Genomic DNA, 21,076 nt, shown 5'->3' with positions numbered 1-21,076 from the left:
CCTTTCTTCCGGCACTGTGAAATGTAAAACTAGCAAAACAGGCAATTTATTAGGGAAGTAGATGTGATGTATGAGCTCCTCTATTTTACTTGGTTTTTAAGATTTGGACAACAGTTTTACTGAAAAATGTTTTAGAAGAATAAGAGATTCACTAAAAGAAACTTATCCACTATACTCTCACTAGCTACTAGATATAGAGTTTCCTGAATTTTTTCTATGGAATGCAATGTAAAGCAACTTTTGCTTATATAATTCAATGTTACAGATATTTCATATTTCAGTTTATACTAAGATTAATAAATCCAGATAACCCCATTCGCAAGACCAGAAAATCACATAGGGCAAACTTTGTTTGCACAAGATTAACTTTGTCACAAACTTTAGATAAGACAGCAACAAAAAGCAAACCTAGGTTCATATTACTGTGTTGAACCCAGACAACTATAAGAACATTAATTGGATCATCCCTTACACTGTGTCCATCAATAATTCCTTCCTACTTTCCTGGCAGCTAACCTGCAAGGCTGAAGGAGCCATCTTGAAGGCCCTATCCCATGCATACTGGAACTTGACAGACATCAAGCTGGGAATTCCCTTTCCATCATTCACAAGGTAGCCACCAAGCTCTTGTCGAAATAACTTGGGATCAACTGCCATAGAGCTGGCGAATCCCTCCGAATGCAAGAACACATTCGTCAGCTCGCATCGGCAGAGATTCTTCACCTCCACCTCAAATATAGGATCATAGCCATTCTTCCCTCCAGTGTTGGTTTGCTGAACTTGAACAGTTGAGAGGTTGCAGATTTGGCTCCTCCCTACAATTCAGGAAGAATGACAGGAATTCATTTGCATTGATGTTTACTAAAGTAGATTATAAGAATCAAGATAAACTACATATCCATGCAAAACCACAAAATGGAACTGAACAAGTCATCACAACATTCTTGGTGCAAAAGCACACTATATGATGCTTGTTGAGATGGAGAGATGAGGAAGAGACAAGATACCTGTTACAAGGATGCAGAAAGAAAGCGCAACAAAGAGAAGCTTGGCAGCAGCTGCCATTTTTCTGGGCTTGCTTCTTGGGTGGTTTGAAGATGGTGATGAACTTCTTCACAAGGAGTATAAATGGGTTTTCCTTCCCATTTCACACTTGGTCAATTTTGTTTAATTTTTTTTCCCCACTGGTTTACTTGAGAGGAAGTTTCCTTCATGAAACTAAAAACATTTTCGTCTAGGACAAAAGGAATGACATTCTGATGTGACAAGAACCCTTTCCAACGCCATGTATCATGGATAAGTCTTCGACATTAGTCTTTAATTAATGAACAGGAGCAACCTAATCTTATTCCAGTCTTCCAAGTTCACAGATAAGTCTTCCAGCCAATCCTGTCCCCATTTGAGTCAAAAGCCAAAGTCAGTCAATGCGTGCACCACAATTTCCATCACAATCAAACAAAACTCTTTACCTTTATGAAGAAAAAGGAGTATGTTGGCAAGTAAAAGCCAAAGACAGATTAAAAATGATGAACTTTGAGACTAAATTTTGTGACCTAGTCTTGATGTCCTTCTGAGGAATGCGATGAACAAGCCAGGAATGACCTAGGCCAGATCAAACATAATGGCTTCTCTTATTCTACTTTAAAAAAAGAATGGTTTCTGTTAAAGAGACTCACCAGATAAGGTCGGTGCATATTAACAATGGGATCTCTTTCAAGGGCAGCTTCAACATTATTAAGGGTGACAAACACAAGCCTTGAATGCATTGAACCATCAGGATATGGCTTTTTGAATAAAATTGGCCGGCTGTAGATCCACTGAGATAATTTTCATGATCCGTTATTATTGACCAAAACTAGCCCAAAAAGGTGAAGAGACTCGAGAAAACCTTAACCAGACAATGACAGCAGGTTGGAATCCAACTAGATTTGCTGTATCTATGAGTAAGACCAAGGGACAACCAAATTTCGGAGGTACATGGTCACAACCGCAGATTTTTTTTTTTTTTTTTAAGGTCAACATAGAAGTTTTGGCCAAGTCAATTAGCAAAAGCTATAGGAAGTGATCAAGAAAATGAAAAATAGGCCACCCTGTTGTGTGAGCCGCCAAAAAAAAAGAGCAAGAAAGAAGAAAATATGTATTTCATGTGTCATTAAAAAAAAAAGCAACAGCACTAAGAAAATCAGTTAATGTTTTTTTTCTTTTGCTAGAAAAAAAGAGGAAAGGGGGAGGAAGGGACAAGCCCACCCCCGCGTAGCAGCCCCCACTGGGCCCCCATCCTGCCAGGAGAATATTCGATGTGGGCAGAAATGACCGTGTATTGGATACGCCGGCCGGTTTTACTCATACCCTCTCCACCTGTGAGCCCAGCTCGTTACCCCTCTGGGCCCGGTACGGTTATTCTCCATATGAGTACGTCACACCCAGCATTACCAAGGCTACCAGTGGACCAATAAGCGCTTCTAGGCCCTATGTCCAAGTAGTGTTACCACATTTTAATCGACGCGCAGGGCGATTCGAACTTGGAATCATGCGGTTAGAAGACAACGCCCAGTTCCACTGAGCTACTACTAGTTAATGTATTACAGTATTAGCTGATAAAATTTTCATGCATAAGAATTAGTTTAAGCTATAGTTACCTCCATATGAAATGGATTTCCAATGTTCACCATAAAAGCAGGCCATGGATTTATCTATACCCTCCATATGAACAGGGTGACCCAAGTCATATCTCTTGACTAGAAAATGATGATAGGATGCTTAATATGTGACACTTGACCAACTCAAAATCCATGATGTGATTCCTGTGCTGCTTCTATTTGCATATCACCTTCCAAGTTTTTCCATCTCATGCGCTGCCTAATTTGACCTTCTTCTTCGTCTCACTACCTTTAAGAAAATGCAGCTTCCTTTTTCTGCTGAAACAAAGCATTGTTTGCATCACTTTCATTTGTTTAAAAAATTAAAATATTTTATTTTAATTTATTTCCAAAATTTAAAAATATAAATGAGTAGGTAGAGTTAATTATTTTTAAAATTATAAATATGATGATGGCGGTCAGGACAGTGATAGTGGTGGCGAAAATGGTAGAAATTGTTGCAGCGGTGGCGGCAACAATAATGATGATAGATACTAATGATGTGGTGGTGGGGGTGACGATGCCGAGAGTGGCGGTGGTGTGGTAGAGACCATGATTGAAGCAGTGGAGGCGGTGGTGATGATGTGGTTATGATTACCATTTCTTTCTTTTTTACCAGTAAAAAGTGGAAGCCACAAGATATTTTAATGATTATATGTGTTAAATCTATTAGCTCGAATTATTTCTAGGTATTCTCGTTTTGTCTCTCAATGTAACAGTATGAAAGTGAGCATGTGCCAGGGTCATATATTGCAAAAGGAGCTAATGAATTGAATATTAACTTAGTCGATCATGAAGTTTTAGGTGGATCATTTCTTCATCGCTATTGTAAATAAGGAGTCTTGGACCCTAATTTCTGAACTTCATCATTTGACAAGATGTGATTTATGTGCTTACTGCCTTGATTTTTCATGACGATCCTACACATATTACCTATATCCATGACCAGACTATATGGAAAATATTCTTCAAAGACAAGGTATCGACCCAATTCATCAAATACAAATTTCAATATATTAATCTAGAAAATCAACATTATTCTTTTTTTTTCTTTTGTGGGGTAGATTAAGCATATGGATATGGAAGTCGTCTTAGCACACCATCCGGCCTTTCTGTTTTACCGGATGGTATAGGGTATGCGATCCTTATTTATGCTTTTATTTAGACTATTTAATCCTAGTTATCCTAATTTTTGTTGATGATTTGGCTGCAAGATTCTGCAGAATGCCTCTCTTGGACATTTTACACACATTTTTTAATGTCCAATCTATCTTGCAGCTTCTTTTACATTCTATCTTTGCTTTAAAATGATTTATACTGTATTTTAAAATCAACTATTTCAAAAAATTAAATTTTATTGCAAGTAATTATCTTGTAGTATTTTTTTTTCTATAGCGGATAACTCATACACTTCTAATATGGATGCATCCAAAAAAATTAAAAAATAGCAAGTCTCGAAATGCTCTAGATAACTCTCTTTTTCCAACCCATAGGGCTCATTCGAGTGATCGGCCATGTACGAGGCTACCCAATCATAAACATGCTCAGTCTGAAAAGTAATATCGCCACTAACTATGGTCTGAATATTTCAGAGAAGAGGGTGGCACCCATCCACGCCACCGGTATCCCTGTGGATCCAACCGATCACCATGGCCTAGTCATTCTCGAGTAGGATTGTCTTGTAGTTTAAAAAAAAAGTGTTTTTGTGACTTGCATAGCAAAAATGCACTTTCTGTATTTGGTTCGCTCAGAAATTTATTTTGGGTGAAGAGAAGTCAAAAAAGCGGTTTTAAGAGAAGCTCTTCTATCATCACAAAAGGAAACTGACTTCTGGCTTCTCGTGAGGCAAAAGCAACATGAAACATGCAGGGCTTACGGCATTAGTGTGCAATCAATGCCTTTGCGAGTAGTTTCATTTACTTCATCTTTGCTGTTTTATCTCAATTAGAGTTTTGATGTTTGATCTATTGATATGTAGCAACGGTTCTTCGGGGCTCATCAATGGGATCCCTTGGATGACCTGCTGTGTGTTTGTTTGTTTAGTTACTTTTTGTCAGTGGGATCTATTAGGCTGACCTGTCTACATAAGGTTGTTTGTGCTATCAAGCCAACAAAAATATTCTTCTGTTCTTCGTCTGGTTGGCAGATTAACTTTCGACAGATGCTATTTGTATTCTCTCTTCCAGTCTGTTCTCGACATGAATTTGTGAATAAAGTTGCTGTAAGTAATCCTAAGTTCAAAGCATTTTTCATTCTCATCTGAAAATAGTGCAGGTAGATTACTGAAAAACATGATGATAGTTTGATAGTTCATGCAATGGTGAGAGACGACGTGATACAAGAAATCAGTGATAAATCAGATTCTAAGTGAAGTTCGAACTAAGTGAGGTTATACGACGCAATGGGACCAAAATAAACCTGGTGCGATAAAAAGGTTAAGGATCAGACACATAGTATGCTGATAGATTTTGGATACTTTCTGAATGATGACAACAGGAGGTTCCTGCAGTGAGAATTACAAAAGATCTGGTTCTTCCAGGATGAGTCAGCAATTCTTATGCATAAGTTTAAGGGAAAAATGAGGTGAACCAGAGACAGGATAGTTTGCATAGATTGGCAATCATGAAAGGGTGAACTGATGTGAAGCATATAAAAGAATGCAAACACATTGGATATGTTAAAAGTTCCTGTCAAGCAAAACAATGATCATTTCTTCTCCCAAATAAATACCGAAGATTATATCAAACTGAGGGTCGACCAAGCTGATAGATTTGAGGAAGAAAGTCCATTCTTATTGATAAAGGAGGATTGCATAAAAAAATAAAGATAAAAAAAGAAAAGCTTCAACATACACATCCTCTACCCTCAGTGATCCAATATAGCATAGACTGCTCAGGAAAGAAAATTCATGAAGTTTCATAGGATTCAATTTGTATCGTGCACAGCAACTTTCTGAAATACCGAAGTTAGAGAGGAAATCAAAGTAGAAAACAACTACGAGAGGAAAGCGAAGCATAAGCCTTTGCACGATAATTGATATCTGCTAAGAAAACTATAATTAATAAAAATTAGAGAGGATTGCTAGGAACGGTTGTGTCGACTTTCCATGCAATGCAGGATCTCCTGATGTCAGGAAGAAGTTCCATGATACAAATAAAGTTTCAAGAGAAATACTTCCTTATAAGTAGCTTCTTTTCAGATGGTCCTTCAACAATAGACGGAGCCACCTTGAGGGAACAACCTTGGAAGTCACTGCTTGCTTGTCTTATCATAGCATCCAACGCCTCTACCATGTCTTGCCCATCAGAGAGCAAGCAATGCCTGGCCGCCGAAAGAGCTTCGCTGCTGCAGAAGCTGGGCTCCCCCCAGCAAGAACCAAATCTCTTCAGAGAGACCAAGCTCAGGCTGTAGCCCCCACATAGCTCCCATTTCGGCCTGAATGGCTCGCAAGTAACATCACAGTGTACTCCTTTTGACGCGTTCCTGAAGGCAGGTCATCGAGTATCATACAGCACCACACAATCAATGGACCCAAAGAAATAGAATCCCAATCACAGTACCATGCACTTTTCACCCTACGGAAATTCGGAATTCTCCTGCTCCTTGCCAGCCGCGGTAGGAGTATGATGAAAGTGTATCACCATTCCCAATGATACTGGTTGCAATCCTTGAGCACAAACAAGTATACGATGGAATGGGATGGATCATGACCAACGACAGATAAACGCCCTTCCACCTCCAGCAAACTTGAATGGAAGTAATTGCTGTCATCAATTGTTGGACCAAACTCAATTCAATTCGGAAGCGTCAGCATCCTGCATGTCTCACTCTCCACATCAACTGATGTGATATGAGGTTGCCCTGGAAAATAGTTTCCATCAGTTTCCCAGAATATCTGTCCATCAACATGCAGCGGCCTGCCGAATACTTATGGGATCTACCAAAACTTTGACTTCTATCCATGATGCACTGCAGCCCAAAGTGTAAACCTGAACCAACGCACGATAATGCACATAATCATGTAAAGGAAACCTTGGAGGAAAAGAAATTCGAAAGACCTTATATTCTCTGGTAGAAGGACGGAAGCCCAATGCAACAGAATGATTGCGGGGTTCTGTGGGATTAGGAGCCTCTGGGAGAGCTAAAAGATCATCGGTGACAGGATTGCACCACAAATGATCTTTCATGCGAATCTCCTCCTCCTCCACAAATGCTATTTTTTTTATGAATGAAATAACAGCAGTGATTCCATGGTAATTTTTTTTTATTTTTATATATTTTTCATGATCCTAAGTCTCTGTTTTTAAAAAAGAAAAGCCAGATTATTTTTTTTTTCTTCAAAAGGAAAAGCCATATTATTACGTGCATATCAGAGTTCTACAATAAAGATCATGTAACAGTTTGAATTTTAGGTCTTTTAGGTTGCACTAAAACTCAGTAGCATTTGGAATGATGCTAACATATGACTGGTGACTTGCAGCATATGCAATCACAGAATCGGTGCTATGCATGATGGGAACCAAGTTGAATGACACAAAAAGCTAAACCCAACTTGTTTCATATTTATGTATAAGCATGGTTTATTCAGGTATTAAAAAAAAATCATTTGCTTGATTACCTTGTGGGACGCCAACTGGTCACCCACCATATCCATGCCTCAAGCAGAATAACATCAGCCATTAATTTCTATAGAACTTCCCTTTTCAATAAAAGAAATCAAGCTCTTCTATAGGCCCTAAGAGCAAGTTATTAAAAGGTACAACGTGGTTCCAACTGGTCAAGTCCCCATTCGGTCCTGCATCATGCACCCACCAAGATTAGCTGAAGCGTTAATGGATTTTATTTATGGAATTACAAGCAAAAATACTTAGCAACTGACAGGAAGACATGGATCAGAAACTCGACACATGACGAAACTGAGATGGTAAAAATTGAGAGGGGAAATCCATTCTTGTCAATGTATGTCATAAAGACAGAATTCAGTAGAGAAACATAAGCATTGCGAATTCGCAGAAAAAGGTAAAGAATTATATCAGTTACCAAATAACCAAAAATTGATATGTGCAATCATCCTTAAAGTACACAAGAAAATCTTGTGCTGGATAAATCTTTACCTGTTCTTACATAGAACAAACATTCGACCTGCAATTTAAAGAGTCCAAGAATCCGAAAGGATACTTCGGTTCAGATGAAATAGCCGTCCAACAAATTTGCCCATGGACTATTGTCAGAAACAAGGCCATGGTCGTGCATTGTTCGAAGAAGTTGCAAAATAGGCTCTAGGTTTGGGGCTGTAGAAAGAGATGACAAAAGCTCATCTAATATTGCTTGTAACTTGAAAGGAGAGTTATTCCCGACCCATTCTATGTGCTTAATAGCCATCTCAACTTCTCCGGCATCTGTCAAGCTCTTTAGCAAAATGACATGTGAGTCAGAGTTTTCAATATTAGAAGGCAGCCCATGTATCACAGAAGAAGCTGCACCAAAATTACCTGTACAAATGGGGGGAAAAGCAAATATTACAAAAAGAACACAAACATTGAACCTTACGTGATCAAACACAACAACCAACATCAACTGACTTGACTAATCCTGCATCTTACTACACATTCAGGAAGTCATGTTCATGAGAATGATGGTTGGAGGACCTGGTGTACTACACAACGGACCACATTTTGGCCTTTCTTTAAGAATACATCAGCTTCCTGTCAAGAAGGCTATTTTGGATGCATGTTTATCAGTTTTTATGGCTTGATGTCATGGTAAAATCCACACCTTGTGGGCTGTCAATGGACTAGGACGCGCCAAAGGTGCCAGCGCTTTACAAGCCAAAACTCACAAAGTCCAGATAAGGACTGAGTAACACAAGCTCATGGGCCAGCTTTATTTCTTGCTTTCTAAACTGGCCTTGGTCTGATTGCCTGTCAAGGCCTTATTAACAATGAGCAGGTTAGACTAAGCCATATCTGAAGATTAAAAATGATAAAAAGATACTTCAGCTACAAGATTCAATTGTTTAATGTTCTTTTTTCTTACTTTGAAACCTTTCTCTTAATCTTCTATTGCTCTAGGATGCATGCAGCAATCAATCAACCACCCACCACCACCTCCCAATCAGTTTCTCCTCTCTCATCTTAGTAAATCTGATCACTTCCTCTATCTTGCCTGCTGTCCTACACTATAACCAGCAACTTAGTGCTGCTGCCATTATCCCTCTCATGCTCACAATTCAAATATGCCACATCACATTCTCTAATGTTTTCCCAATCAATTGAACAATGTTTGCACTCACATCATCTCTCTCGCTAACCTGCCCACTTGCAAACTTAATTTTGGCTATCTATCCATCCATTGCTCGCCCACCCACTTGCAAACTAAATTTGGGGTTGCCATCAAGATTAAGATCAATTTGTATGCCTATATGGTCTTGTTTGGGCTTGACAAGTGTCACATGCATCAACTCCATCCAAACTCCTACAAGTATTTGAATTTTGCACCAAGTTTGCAAGTTCTAGCTTAAAGTCTACTGAAATATTATGGACCTCCTGAACTCAAAGAACTCAGCAACAGAGGACACATCATTAGCTGTGAAGAACAAGAGGATTTGAACTTCAATAAATCAACATGTAAAAATTCTAATTACAAAATAAAGAGGGCTAGAAGTGGTGATAGACATATGTAAATGGATCATCATTTAAAAGCACTTGGAGGAATTGTACTGACATCCACAATCAGGTCAAAATCTATTTTGACTGACCTGTGAAAAAGTTTTGAATTATGTAATCTTTATATCTTATTTTGACCTAAAGCACATTACAGAATAGATTATATAACTTGTGCAACAATATATATTTTCTGCGCATTCACAGCTTAGAAAAGTCAAAATTATATAATATTTTTCTGTTCCTGTTATGGTTATGAGCTCTGACTTGCATATCTAGAATGGCATCTGATGTATAACTACCATCATTAATCTAAAGAATGTTGTGTTTCAGTCTAAAGATTTTATTTTTTTTAATTCTAAAGGGAAAGACTAATTATCATACGGGTCACCATATTTAGCATATATTTGGGTCCTTTTCTACCATATAAATTATAATATATAAAACCAAGCACATGTGGCTTGGTAAGGCATGTTGCTGGTTATCTTTATGATTAATCTTTTCTCCAAGTTTGGAGTAGTACATGGCACAGCCAGGAACATCTGACCATGTGTTGAACAATTTTGCTTTCAGAAGGAACACTTAAATCTTACCGCAAGCTCATCTAGTTTTATATCCAATAATGTTTAAGAAATTAAAAATAAAAGTGAAGATAAAGAATCTATAAATTCAAGCAACATATAGTTTATGAATAAATATGTCATATATGACAAGTAGGAAGAAACATCAAACAGCACATGTAAACTGCATATTTGGTCAAGAACATACCTTCCTGACAGAGAGTAAGAATTAGCATATTCAATGTGGAACCAGCAAGTACAACATCTTGTTTCATGGACCTGTTACAGATCTCAATTGCCTCCTCTAACTTCTTTTCCAGACACAAAGCTTTGATGAGTGATGTGTAGGTAACATTATCAGGGGGGACCCCTTTCTCCAACATGTGATGAAAAAGGTGCTGAGCTTCATCAATTTGCCCAGCTTCTGGTAATTTTCGGATAAGGATATTATAAGTCTGCAGATTTGCACTACACCCATTCGCAAACATCTCATCCCATAGCTTCTTAGCAGGGCGTAGAAGGTCCTCTCTGCAACAAGCTTCCATCACCATATTATAAGAGGAAATATCAGGACCAAATCCCTTCTTCTTCATCTCCTTAAACATGTCATAGGCTTCCCTCAGTCTTCCTGCCTTGCACAGAAATGACACCATCACATTGTACTGCCCCACCCCTGAAAAATAACCCTTTTCTGAAAGGACCTTAAACACATCCCACATTTCATCACTCTTCCCATTCTTGCAAAGATTCCTACTCAAATTGCACAGCATTGTGAGGCTTGGGAACCTTTCCTTCCCAATCATGTACATGCAGAACGAGACTGCCGAGTCAGGATCAATGGCCGAAACCGATTCAACCAATGCATTAAGCACATCATCCTCAATTGGAAAATCCCCTCCCACTATTGCTTCACCCAAGTCCTTCGCCTCCTGGATTCTTCTCTCTGATATCAAAGAAAGAATGAATTCCCTATAATCATTTGCTCTCGGTGCCACCCCAAGCTTTCTCTTCTGTTTCAAAATCTTCATGGCTTCCTCCACCCTACCAACCACTCTAAATCCTTCTGAAACTATCCTATACGCAATAAAATCAGGTTTGCAGCCTCGGCTTCTAAGCTCCTCCAAAGCATGCCAAGCGTCCTCAATCCTCCCCACCCGGCAAAGCCCATCTACAATCAAAGCAGCAATGACCGACCCATTAATCTCACAGAATCGCTGCTTTATTTGCTCGACTAAACTTAAAGTTCTATCAAATTCTTCCACTCTACAAACTTTGCCAACGTAAACACCAAAACCAACATCATTAAACCTAATGCCTCTCCTGAGCATTCTATCAGACACCTTTCTTGCGAGATGTAGAAACCCATCGGAGGCAACCGCAGCGAGTAGGGAATTGTATATCGCTGAGGGCAGGTCCTCACCGGCGTCGGCGGTAGCCTGCTCGATGAGCTCGGCGGCTTCAAGGGTCTTGCCGCAGAACAAGAGCGAGGATATGGCGAGATGGTAGGAAGAGGGAAAAAGAGGAACTTTTCGGGCTCTAGCGAGTTTGAGGAGGGATTGGAGGGAGTGGGGCTGGTGGGAGAGGGCAAGGGATTTGAGGAGGGAGTGGAAGGACTCCGGGGAGTGGGAGAAGCCCGGCTGCTGTGAGGCCCAGTGGAAGAGGCCGGCGGCGAGTGGGTGGTGGCGGAGGAGGTGGGGGTCGATGGCTGCGGCGACGAGGGACGGGGTGAGGGGGAAGGCGGCTGGTCGATGGGGAGGCGAGAGGAGGAAGCGGTGGAGGGTTTGCTCGAGGGCAGGGGTCCAGGACCGAGAGGGCTTCGCGGCCGAGAGGAGGGCGCGGCTGAGGCGGCGGGCGGCGGTAGCGACGGCAGGCGGCGGAGGGGCCATTTCCGGCCGTTGGGGGACGGCACCCGAAGCTTAATTTCTAACTTTTAAGCGGGGTGAGAGTAGGGGTGGCAAAATATGACCCGACCCGCCAACCCGACCCGTGTTCGACCCGCCATAAACAGGTTTGGGTTTGGCCTAAACATGTTCGGGTCATAAACAGGTTGACCCGTTTAACCTGTTTATTAATTGGGTCGGATATAGGTTTTACATGTCTGACCCGTTTAACCCGTATAACCCGTTTAACTGTTGGGCTGATAGAAGATAAAGGCTATAACCCACAAGGCCTAAGCCGGCCCAACTGTCAGCCGCATGGCCCGCATCGCATTGAGAAGTGAAGCCCAACTCCCCTCGGCCCGATTTCAAATTTTCACCGCGAGGTATGCTTAGGGTTAGGGACTTAGGGTTTGTCTAAAGCGCCGCCGAGCTCTCTTCCCATCTTCCCTCAGTGTCCCTCTCGGCCTCTCCCCTCTCCGCTCCTCCGCCTCCGCCCATCTCCTCCGGTCCTCCCCCTTCCGATTACTTCCTCCTCCCCGTCAATGGCGACTGTGGCTACATCACACCCCCCTAACCCCTGTTTCCTTTTACCCCATGATAACAAAATAAAAGAAAAGAAGAAAAGGAAGAAGATCTCATCTATTCCCTCTCCCTGGGATTTCTTTGGCTCTCATCGCCTTCCCTCTCCCTCTTCTGTTCGAAGTCTTCCGTGCGTGCGAGCTATTTAGGGTTCGGGTTTGATCTCATCGACGCGAGGTCGGATCCTCTGCTCTACCGAGGTAAGAAAGATCCATCTATTTAGGGTTCGGATGGTTGATTATGCTTTGGCTTTTTGTCATTTTAAGCTCATATATTTTGGATGCTTGTGCTCCAGCATGAAGTTTCGCTCATTTACTTGGTGATCCAGGGGATTGTCATGAAGTTGGTGGTGGATTCTCATTTGGTTTATTGTGGAGAATAGATCTCATCTACCGTGAGGGGATCTGCAGTTGTAAGTGCTTTTGTTGCTTCTGCTCTTTTCTTCTTCTTCTTCTTCGTTTTTGTAATTTTTTTTCCATTTTTGTCTGGAGATATGGAAGGATCTAATGATGTACCGGTCATCTAGGATCTAATGATGTACCTTATGTTTTCATTTCTCATTGGAGTTGATTCATATTTTCTTTTGTAGTATAGAAGACGAACATATTTGTGTCTGTGATCCATTATAGATTAAAAGAAGGGTTGGTTCACCCCCCAAAAAAATAATGGATAGGAAAGGAGATCTGTTCTTCTTCTTCTTCTTCTTCACAGCCCATCAAAAATCATCTCTTTGATATTGGGAAATGAAGATATCAAGTTTAAGTATCAGCAAAAGCTTTCTAACAAAAAGCTTTCTTCTTGAAAATATCAACCATTTTTCTTGAATCTGTACCATGGTATTCTCTCTGGTGAAACAGGGTGTGGTTTATGTTTTCCAGTTATTTCTTTGAAATTTTGTGTGATTGTTTTTCTACTATTTGTTCTCTCTTTTGTTTTCTTTTTTGACCACAGAATCTTGTATTAATTCTGAATATTAATAGCTTTGAATAAATATAGTACTTTATGTTTGACGAGATTTTCACTGCTGTTCTCTGGAGCTGATTGATTTCTGTTTCTGAGATTTTATTTCATGAAGTTAGTGTTGATTGCATAAATGCATCCAATGTTTTTTTCTTGTGGTGTCTCTGATGTTCTTTGTCTTATCTGGTTCTATTGTCACTGTTCTTGGATGGAGCAGATTCATGGTTGCTTGATTTCAGATTCACTGCAGCAACTAAAATCAGTTAGCAGAAATCATATTAGGGTTACATCAACTTTCGTGCCGCTGTACTTTTTTAATTTACATAGATATTTTAGGATTTATAGTCTTACCTTTGTTTAAGAAAAACACTAAGATGTTACTATCTCTTGATTATATATATGTCTAGTTTCTTTGTGTATTATAGTGCTATTTCAAATGATTGAAGCTCTAATTTTGTGAAAATATTACAATTTTTTGGTGTAATTTTTAATTTATTTACGTGGCATCGATATTTGGTGTATTATACTGTATAACATTTCTGAATATGCTTGTGTACCTTATTTTCTTAAATCATTATAAATTCAACCATGATCAAGAAGCTTGAAATGAATCATGATCATGGACTTGGACTATCCACTTTGTTATCTTTAGTTGTTGTAGAGTCACCGATATCCATGGTGTTTAGTTTGAACTGATGACGTTGAATGATTTGTTTCTTTGCTCCTATGCAGGGACATCGATTGACCAAGGAATTGCCTATGTGCTGATGCTAGTGGCCTTAGTCCTCACCTATCTCATCCACCCCTTGGATGCTTCATCACCCTACAAGCTCTTCTAAGCCCATTCATGGACTGAATTGATGGATTTGTTAGGGAAGGAAGCGGGCATGTTTGGATTGGTTGTTCATTTTGTTTGAATCTGTTGTGGTTTGGGATTTGAACCTCTGGTTATAGCAAGTTGGTTGTTGAAGAATATAGGCTCTTCCAGAAGATATGGAGCAATATTTTAAAGGACCAATGCAAGCTTTTGATTCTGCTACCGTTTACAGTGTGCAGTGACCTTAATGTGTTTCTTATGATTGATGCATGGCGTATTTAAAAGAAATCTGTATACTTTAGAATAGAAGCTCCTACTGACTTGGGTTGTAATGATAGTTGTTCAATTTTCTGCTGTCTATCATATTAATTTTTCCTGCAGTGTTTGCTTTTTATAATCTAGTGATTCCAACATATGCATGCATTCGCTTGTCAGGATATTGCTTTCGCCGTGGATGATTGAAGTTGTTAGCTATGGGATTATTCTACTATTGGTTCTTTTTTGCTGGCATAATCTGGCTAGAACCTTCCTTACGGCAGATCCTTGTTGCGCCTCTTTTGCATTTTGTCTTTGATACTTAATAAATTCCTTTTGTATGGGTGTTTGGATGTCTTTATGAAGTATGTATAAATCCAAAAACTGTTGCAAAAATTGTTTTAAAATAGTAATATAGCAGTAATTGAATGGGCAGCTTACCTGATTTTTATTCATTATGTCTATATGAAATGGCAGCATTAATGGATGACTATTCGATTTAGAAAATAGGTTAAACGGATTAAATAGGTTAAACGGGTTAAACAGGTCGGGTCGGATTGGATAAACAGGTTATCTGTTTATTAAACAGGTTAAACGGGTCGGGTCAGGTTACCTGTTTATTAAACAGGTCAGGTTCAGGTTGTGATTTTCTGACCTGTTTAATAAACAGGTCGGGTTTAGATTTATGATTTTCTGACCCGACCTGCATCTGACCCGACACGTTTATATCTGACCCGACCCGATTGCCACCCCTAGGTGAGAGGATCGACAAGAAGGGACAGAAATAAAATAAGGAGACCTGAGAGGGACCAATTGTTATTTTTTATTTCAAATTGTTCCGCACGGAGACGGCATGGCCTTTTTTTTTTTAATTATTATTATTATTATTATTATTATTTGGCTAAAACGGGGTATCATACCCGACGGGAACCGATACACCCAATAAGGTCAAAAAATAGGATACCTCGAAGTGCCAAAGGCAACGCCCCATCATCAATCCACAAGGTGCCTCCGGAATGACAAGCTACATACGCAGCTACCCAATCCGCGGCACCATTACCTTCACGGTAAATATGCTTGGCCTGAAAGGCCCATCCATCCCTCGCCATAGCCCAAATGTCACGAAGCAAAGGATGATCACTACCGCCATCCCTTGGACCCCCTGGATCCAACTGATGACAGTGGCTGAATCACCCTCCAGGATGATGGACCTAGCCTGTAAGACATACCGGGCATGGCGAAGGCCCGCCCAGGCTGCTCTCAGTTCCGCACTCGGAACCGAAGTGTCAAATAACTGACTGCCACCGGCAGCCACAACCCTGGCAGACGGGTCCCGAATAACAAAACCTGCGCCACCTCGTGTGCCACCATTCTAAGACAGACCCATCAAAGTTGACCTTGAGAAAACTCTGAGGATGATAGTGTTATTTTGATGATTAACAAGCAATTATCTAGAGTATGTTATAAGTTAAATCGATACTTTATTTATAAGTCTATTACTCTCAGTATATTTGTATAAATTGATATAGATACATTTCATTGTTTATATGAATGAATCTAACCTTGAGATGCAGCAAAGTGTGGATTGAGTCGACCCAAAGGATGATTGGGTCGACCCCGGCACATCAAGAAAGCATTTGGCACACTTCTGCAAAAATGGCACAGATGAATAGTGAGTTGGGTCGACCCAAGGAAAGCATGAGTCGACCCAAACATCAAGATCCTCAAACAACTCGGAAAATGGTTCTCTGGATTTACTGAGAGGGTCGACCCAAGATAAAGTTGAGTCGACCCAAGCTTGAGTCGACCCAAACCCTGAGTGGGTCGACCCAAAGGCAAGACAGAACAGAAGACAGAAAAGGTTCTCTGGAAACCCTGTTAGGGTCGACCCAAGAAGAAGTTGAGTCGACCCAACTGAACCTTGAGTCGACCCAAAGAAATGTTGAGTCGACCCAAGTGAAGGAAGGCTGAAATGCAAGGTTCTGTGGTTCTGAGAGGGCCGACCCAAGAAAAGTTTGAGCTGACCCAAATCTGATGAACAGTGGTTTGGGTCGACCCAAGAAAAGTTTGAGCTGACCCAAATCTGATGAACAGTGGTTTGGGTCGACCCAAGAAAAGTTTGGGTCGACCCAAGCACGGGCAGAAGCATAACGGCTAGTTGTGCAGAAGTGCTTTTTGGACTCCCAACGGCTATAAACGGCTAGTTTCTTCAATCCAACGGTCAGGAAGGACTATTTGGAGGTTGGAGAAGTATTTAAGAGGGAGTATTCATCAGAGGAAGCAAGCTTTGGAAAATACATCAAGTGCATTCAAGAGAAAATCCTAGCAAAGCAAGCTTCATCCAAGAGCTTCATTCAAGAGTAAAAAGAAAGTGGTTGAGCAGATTCCAAGAGTCATTAAGAGCTCCTTCCACCCTTGAAGAGTGAAGCATCCTTGACAAAGAAGAGAGAAGTCACATCAAGCGATAACTATTCTCTAAACTCTTCTTTGTAGATTATATTGTTATATTTGCTCATCTAGGAGTTTAAATCTTCTTCCTTTGTTTATTAAACTACTTGTAAAGGTTGGTTGGTTAGCCCGCAAAACCAACGGAATAGGTTGATTGGTGAACCCGGAAAACCAATTGTAAAGGTTCGTTGGTGAGCCCGTAAAACCAACATAGGTTGATTGGTGAACCCGGAAAACCAATTATAAAGGTTCGTTGGTGAGCCCGTAAAACCAACAAAGGTTCGTTGGTGAGCCCGTAAAACCAACATAGGTTTTTGGTGAACCCGGAAAACCAAAGTGTAAAGGTTTTTGGATTGTGAGCCCGGAAAACAATCCAACTGTAATCCGCGGGATTATAGTGAATTCCCAAGGGGTCGCTTGGGGAGTGGACGTAGGTGCTAAGGAGAGCACCGAACCACTATACTTCTTGTTGTTTGCATTGTGATTTGTTTAAGTTCACTAACTCATCATTTAACACAAGTAAGATAGTTAAAATTAAAAGAAACCAATTCACCCCCCCTCTTGGCTTGTCACCTTGGGCAACAAGTGGTATCAGAGCAAGGTGCTCCAATAGTAATTATTGATCTCACAATCAAGAGTTAAAGATCATGACAACCCAAGTGGGATGTTCTATGAGTGAGGTACAATTAATTGATAGACCTCCACTATTTAATGGTATAAACTACACACATTGGAAAGCACGCATGCGCATTTTCATTCAAGCACATGACTATGATTTATGGAGTATCATAGTCAATGGGCTACATACAAATGCTAATCATGATAAGAAAATGGCTCAGCAAAATGCAAAAGCCATGAATATTCTATATTGTGCATTGGATGATAGTGAACTTAATAACATATCTTTTTGCATGACTGCTAAGGAAATATGGAGTATACTTGAAGTTAAATATGAATGCACTAACATTTCTAGTGAATTTGAAACTAGCTCCGAAGAAGAAGAGCAGCAAACTGAAATTGAAAATCTATGCTTTGTGGCACATGAAGATGAGGTATGTACTCGAATACAAAGTGATTTCTCATTCAAAAATCAAGTACATACTGAAGCTCAATCTGATTTTACATTTGATGAACTTCATGATGCATTTTCTGATTTATACTTAGAATACAAGAAGCTTAATTTAAAGAATAAGAAGCTTAGTTTAAAGAATAAAAGGCTACATCTGAAAATGTCAGAGGAAAGAAATTCTACTGCTGAAATGAAAGACAAATTAAATTCTGAGAATGAACGCTTAAGATTAAATTCAGAAGAATTGATTCAGAAAAATCAGAATTTAATTAAAGAAAATCAAAACTTAAGTGAAGAAGTTAACCAATTGAAATCTTTTATTAACAAATTCACTGTAAGTTCAGAAAGATTAAAAACGATGTTTGAAAGTCAACATGCTGTTTTTGATAAATCAAGACTTGGCTGGATTTCTTTGCTCAACAATAAACCCCTAAAGAAAAAGGTTATCAATTCGCCAAGCAAACCATTAAATAAGATAACTTATTTCAAACATAAAAAGATTGGGCATAAAAACTTTACCTATGGTTCTAATACGAATAAATCAAATGGTAAAGTTATTACGTTTAAACAGATTTGGGTTCCAAAAGGAACCATATGCACTAACCCTCAAGGACCCAAGCAAGCTTGGGTACCCAAAATGAAAATATGAGGGTGTAGATATAAGTGTGCCAAGCTACCCATGGAACAAATGAAACTTTCATACAAATGGGTGCGTTGACACATAATTAAAAATAAGTCTCAATTTATTCATTAAATCTAGTATAAGGTTTAACATTCTACATCGTGTATCAAAATTATCTTTTTATGAAATTACGATACTCTCTGCATCAAAGTTCTTAAATGCCTCATATGTTGAATTTTTATCTCAACGATCTTAGCATAAAATTCTTCTAGTGCTTGCATGATAATAAGAAAACAATGAATGAATATGTATAACCTTCTCCTTTAAGTTTTTCAAAATCTAAATTTCTTCTCTAATATAAATGGTTGATGCTGATTTCATGCTAAAACTTTATTGAGCATAATACTTATGAAATCTTAGGTTATCCTTCGTGAAGGTATGAATGTAATTCATCATGTTATTATACCATTCATTCCTTATATGATTATTTGAAATGTATTATGATTTGCTTTATAAGTCTCATATATGCACTATGAATACCAAGATTAAAGAAACCTTTATTTTGGCATTAACTCATGCTAGTATGTACTTAGTCTCAAAAGACCTTGTCATTGACTTACTTAGATTAATTTCTGCAAGGTAAAAGTTTGCTACGCATGTTAACTAAGAAAACAAACAAACAAAAAAAAAATAATTTCTAAATCTAAAGATGTTGTTTACATCATTGAGTTTTTCAAAAGCTTACATTGGCTTTGTTCTTGGCACTTAAATTGAAATATTTTCTGCATTGGCACAAACTCACAAAAAGGGTTCAAATGAAAAAGGTTTGCAAACTATGAAAATAAAATTGTATCATGGCATAGTTTTGAAAACCAATTTCTTATTAAGTTGTGCACAGAAAATAATATTAAATACAATTGTTTCTACACCAAGAACACCATAAATAAAATAGGGTTGATAGAATCCTTGAAGAAATGAAAAAGACAATGTTGTATGATAGTCATCTACTTAAATGATTTCTGTTAAAAGCTATCATCATTGCTTGTCATACATATGGTTTCTATTAGAAAACTCCTTTTGATCTTCTGAAAAATAGAAAATGATATATTGTATATCTTTTATATTTTTCAGTCATACATGTCATGCTTGATATGTTCTTATGAAAATAATGTCAAATCTGATAAAACAAATATTTCTTTGGATATCACTCTTCAAGCAATGTATATTGAAAATTCAATGAAAAGATACTAGTTGTAGAAATATCAATTCATACTATTCTTATTAAAACTAGATCCTTTATTGAGAATGTAGTTTATCATTTTGATTCTATGTAACAATCTGAATTTTGATAGAAACAACTGTTTAAGATAATTTGATTAAAACTTAGCTAGCACGTCTTATTGATAATTATCTTATGCAAATAGAATCTAAGTTAAATTGATTCTGAAAACAAAAAAAAAAAAATTTGATTTAACTTTAATGAATCTTTCTATTGCCTCACATGCTTGTCCTTGAACCATTTTACTTAATGAAGTTATCTCTTTAGTTCAAGTGACTTGTGCTTGCTTATACTTAGGCAATCTCTTGAGTAAAGTGACTCAAATTCAATTATTGTCATGTCTCATGTTGAGTCATCTAGTTAAGAAATATGTTGTATGAATGTTTTTGTATCCTAGAGAACCTAATGAATTGCCTTCAAGAAAAGAAAAAGATTTTGCTAATGATACAGAATTTATGAGCAAGAAATTTCAACTTGAAGGACACATCGATGAAAGATACAATAAACATTCCCTTGCAAACAAAAAAAAGGGAGAGATTTTCTTCAGCCAAGGGTGTAAAGAATCTAAAAGGTATTTGGCTTGAAGAATGCTAAATGCACTGGTAATCTAAACTCTTCTCTTGCGAGTTAGTTGAGCAAAATCAATAGTCTGAAATTATATGGTAGCATGATTAAACCTTTAATTGCTGATCATCTTGATATCATGCTTCATTCTCATGCTAGTAATAATTGTTTCATGGTGTGATTAAACTACCTTTTCCTATATAATGCATAACCATGAAATACACAAGCTTATGCCTCAAACCTCTAATTCAAAATAACTTGTGATAAGCTATGAATCATTGGGCATAATGAAAATGCTGTTTGCATGGTATATATTTATATGCAGCATATTAGATTAATTTTTTATTCTGCTCTTTCATGTAATTACTTGAAATAATAAAAAGAAAGAGATATAAAGAAAAGAAAATGAACAATTATTCAAGGAAATACTCCAATCTTTAGGAAAAGCAAAACAAGCATAATATATTTGGCACATTTGTGAGACTAATATGAATATTCCTTTTGGAAGAGATAAAATCCGTAATTAATTACAGAAAAAGTTTGAAGTGAACATTTTAACCCTTCTATATTGCTCATCATAGGGATGGTGCCAATGGGGAGGCTAGTGGTAGTACCCGGCACTATTTGACCCAACTATTCGGTGTAGGGCATATTAGGGACGGCACAAGAGGGAGGCTAGTGGTAGTCCTCGTGCCCCTTCCAACTCCACCGGATAGGGAGCAAATAGAGTATACAGCATAGA

The 21,076-nt window shown here is 38.6% G+C and overlaps 2 protein-coding genes and 1 long non-coding RNA gene across 6 annotated transcripts; 1 reads left to right on the top strand and 2 right to left on the bottom strand.

Annotated features, from left to right (window-relative positions):
* Positions 1–268: 268 nt before the first annotated feature.
* Positions 269–1,210, bottom strand: LOC103697711 (TPD1 protein homolog 1-like). Its single transcript, XM_008779623.4, has 2 exons — positions 1,008–1,210; positions 269–815 (listed from the first exon to the last, which is right to left on the bottom strand). The coding sequence occupies exons 1-2, from the start codon at positions 1,063–1,065 to the stop codon at positions 469–471; spliced, it is 405 nt and encodes a 134-aa protein (XP_008777845.1). The 5' UTR covers positions 1,066–1,210; the 3' UTR covers positions 269–468.
* A 4,465-nt stretch (positions 1,211–5,675) lies between these two features.
* On the bottom strand, positions 5,676–11,781 carry LOC103697712 (pentatricopeptide repeat-containing protein At5g14080). 4 transcript variants are annotated; one of them, XM_008779625.2, is made up of 4 exons: positions 10,070–11,781; positions 7,754–8,131; positions 7,258–7,434; positions 5,676–6,628 (listed from the first exon to the last, which is right to left on the bottom strand). In XM_008779625.2, exons 1-2 carry the CDS (start codon positions 11,745–11,747, stop codon positions 7,824–7,826), a joined length of 1,986 nt encoding a protein of 661 aa, XP_008777847.1. In that variant the 5' UTR covers positions 11,748–11,781; the 3' UTR covers positions 5,676–6,628; positions 7,258–7,434; positions 7,754–7,823. The 4 variants fall into 4 exon arrangements, with proteins under 4 accessions (XP_008777847.1, XP_008777851.1, XP_038989335.1 ...); XM_008779629.2 differs by lacking the exon at positions 7,754–8,131; XM_039133407.1 differs by lacking the exon at positions 7,754–8,131 and having other exon boundaries at positions 5,676–6,608.
* A 303-nt stretch (positions 11,782–12,084) lies between these two features.
* Positions 12,085–14,508, top strand: LOC120113012. The gene is made up of 3 exons (XR_005514742.1): positions 12,085–12,520; positions 12,616–12,732; positions 14,013–14,508. It is a non-coding gene; the product is annotated as an uncharacterized LOC120113012 (long non-coding RNA).
* The last annotated feature ends 6,568 nt before the right edge of the window (positions 14,509–21,076 follow it).

The sequence above is a fragment of the Phoenix dactylifera genome, chromosome 14 (genome assembly GCF_009389715.1).
Source record: "Phoenix dactylifera cultivar Barhee BC4 chromosome 14, palm_55x_up_171113_PBpolish2nd_filt_p, whole genome shotgun sequence".
Lineage (NCBI taxonomy): Eukaryota > Viridiplantae > Streptophyta > Magnoliopsida > Arecales > Arecaceae > Phoenix > Phoenix dactylifera.
The sequence above is the reverse complement of the archived record's forward strand: the minus strand, read 5'-3'. Positions and strand labels throughout refer to the sequence as shown.

Bases quoted from the DNA above. Each gene is read 5' to 3' on its own strand.
- LOC103697711 (XM_008779623.4), bottom strand. From the start codon at position 1,065: ATGGCAGCTGCTGCCAAGCTTCTCTTTGTTGCGCTTTCTTTCTGCATC. The intron at 816-1,007 runs GTATCTTGTCTC...CCTGAATTGTAG, and splicing joins TTTCTGCATCCTTGTAACAG to GGAGGAGCCAAATCTGCAAC.
- LOC103697712 (XM_008779625.2), bottom strand. From the start codon at position 11,747: ATGGCCCCTCCGCCGCCTGCCGTCGCTACCGCCGCCCGCCGCCTCAGC. The intron at 8,132-10,069 runs GTATGTTCTTGA...CCATTTGTACAG, and splicing joins TCTTACTCTCTGTCAGGAAG to GTAATTTTGGTGCAGCTTCT.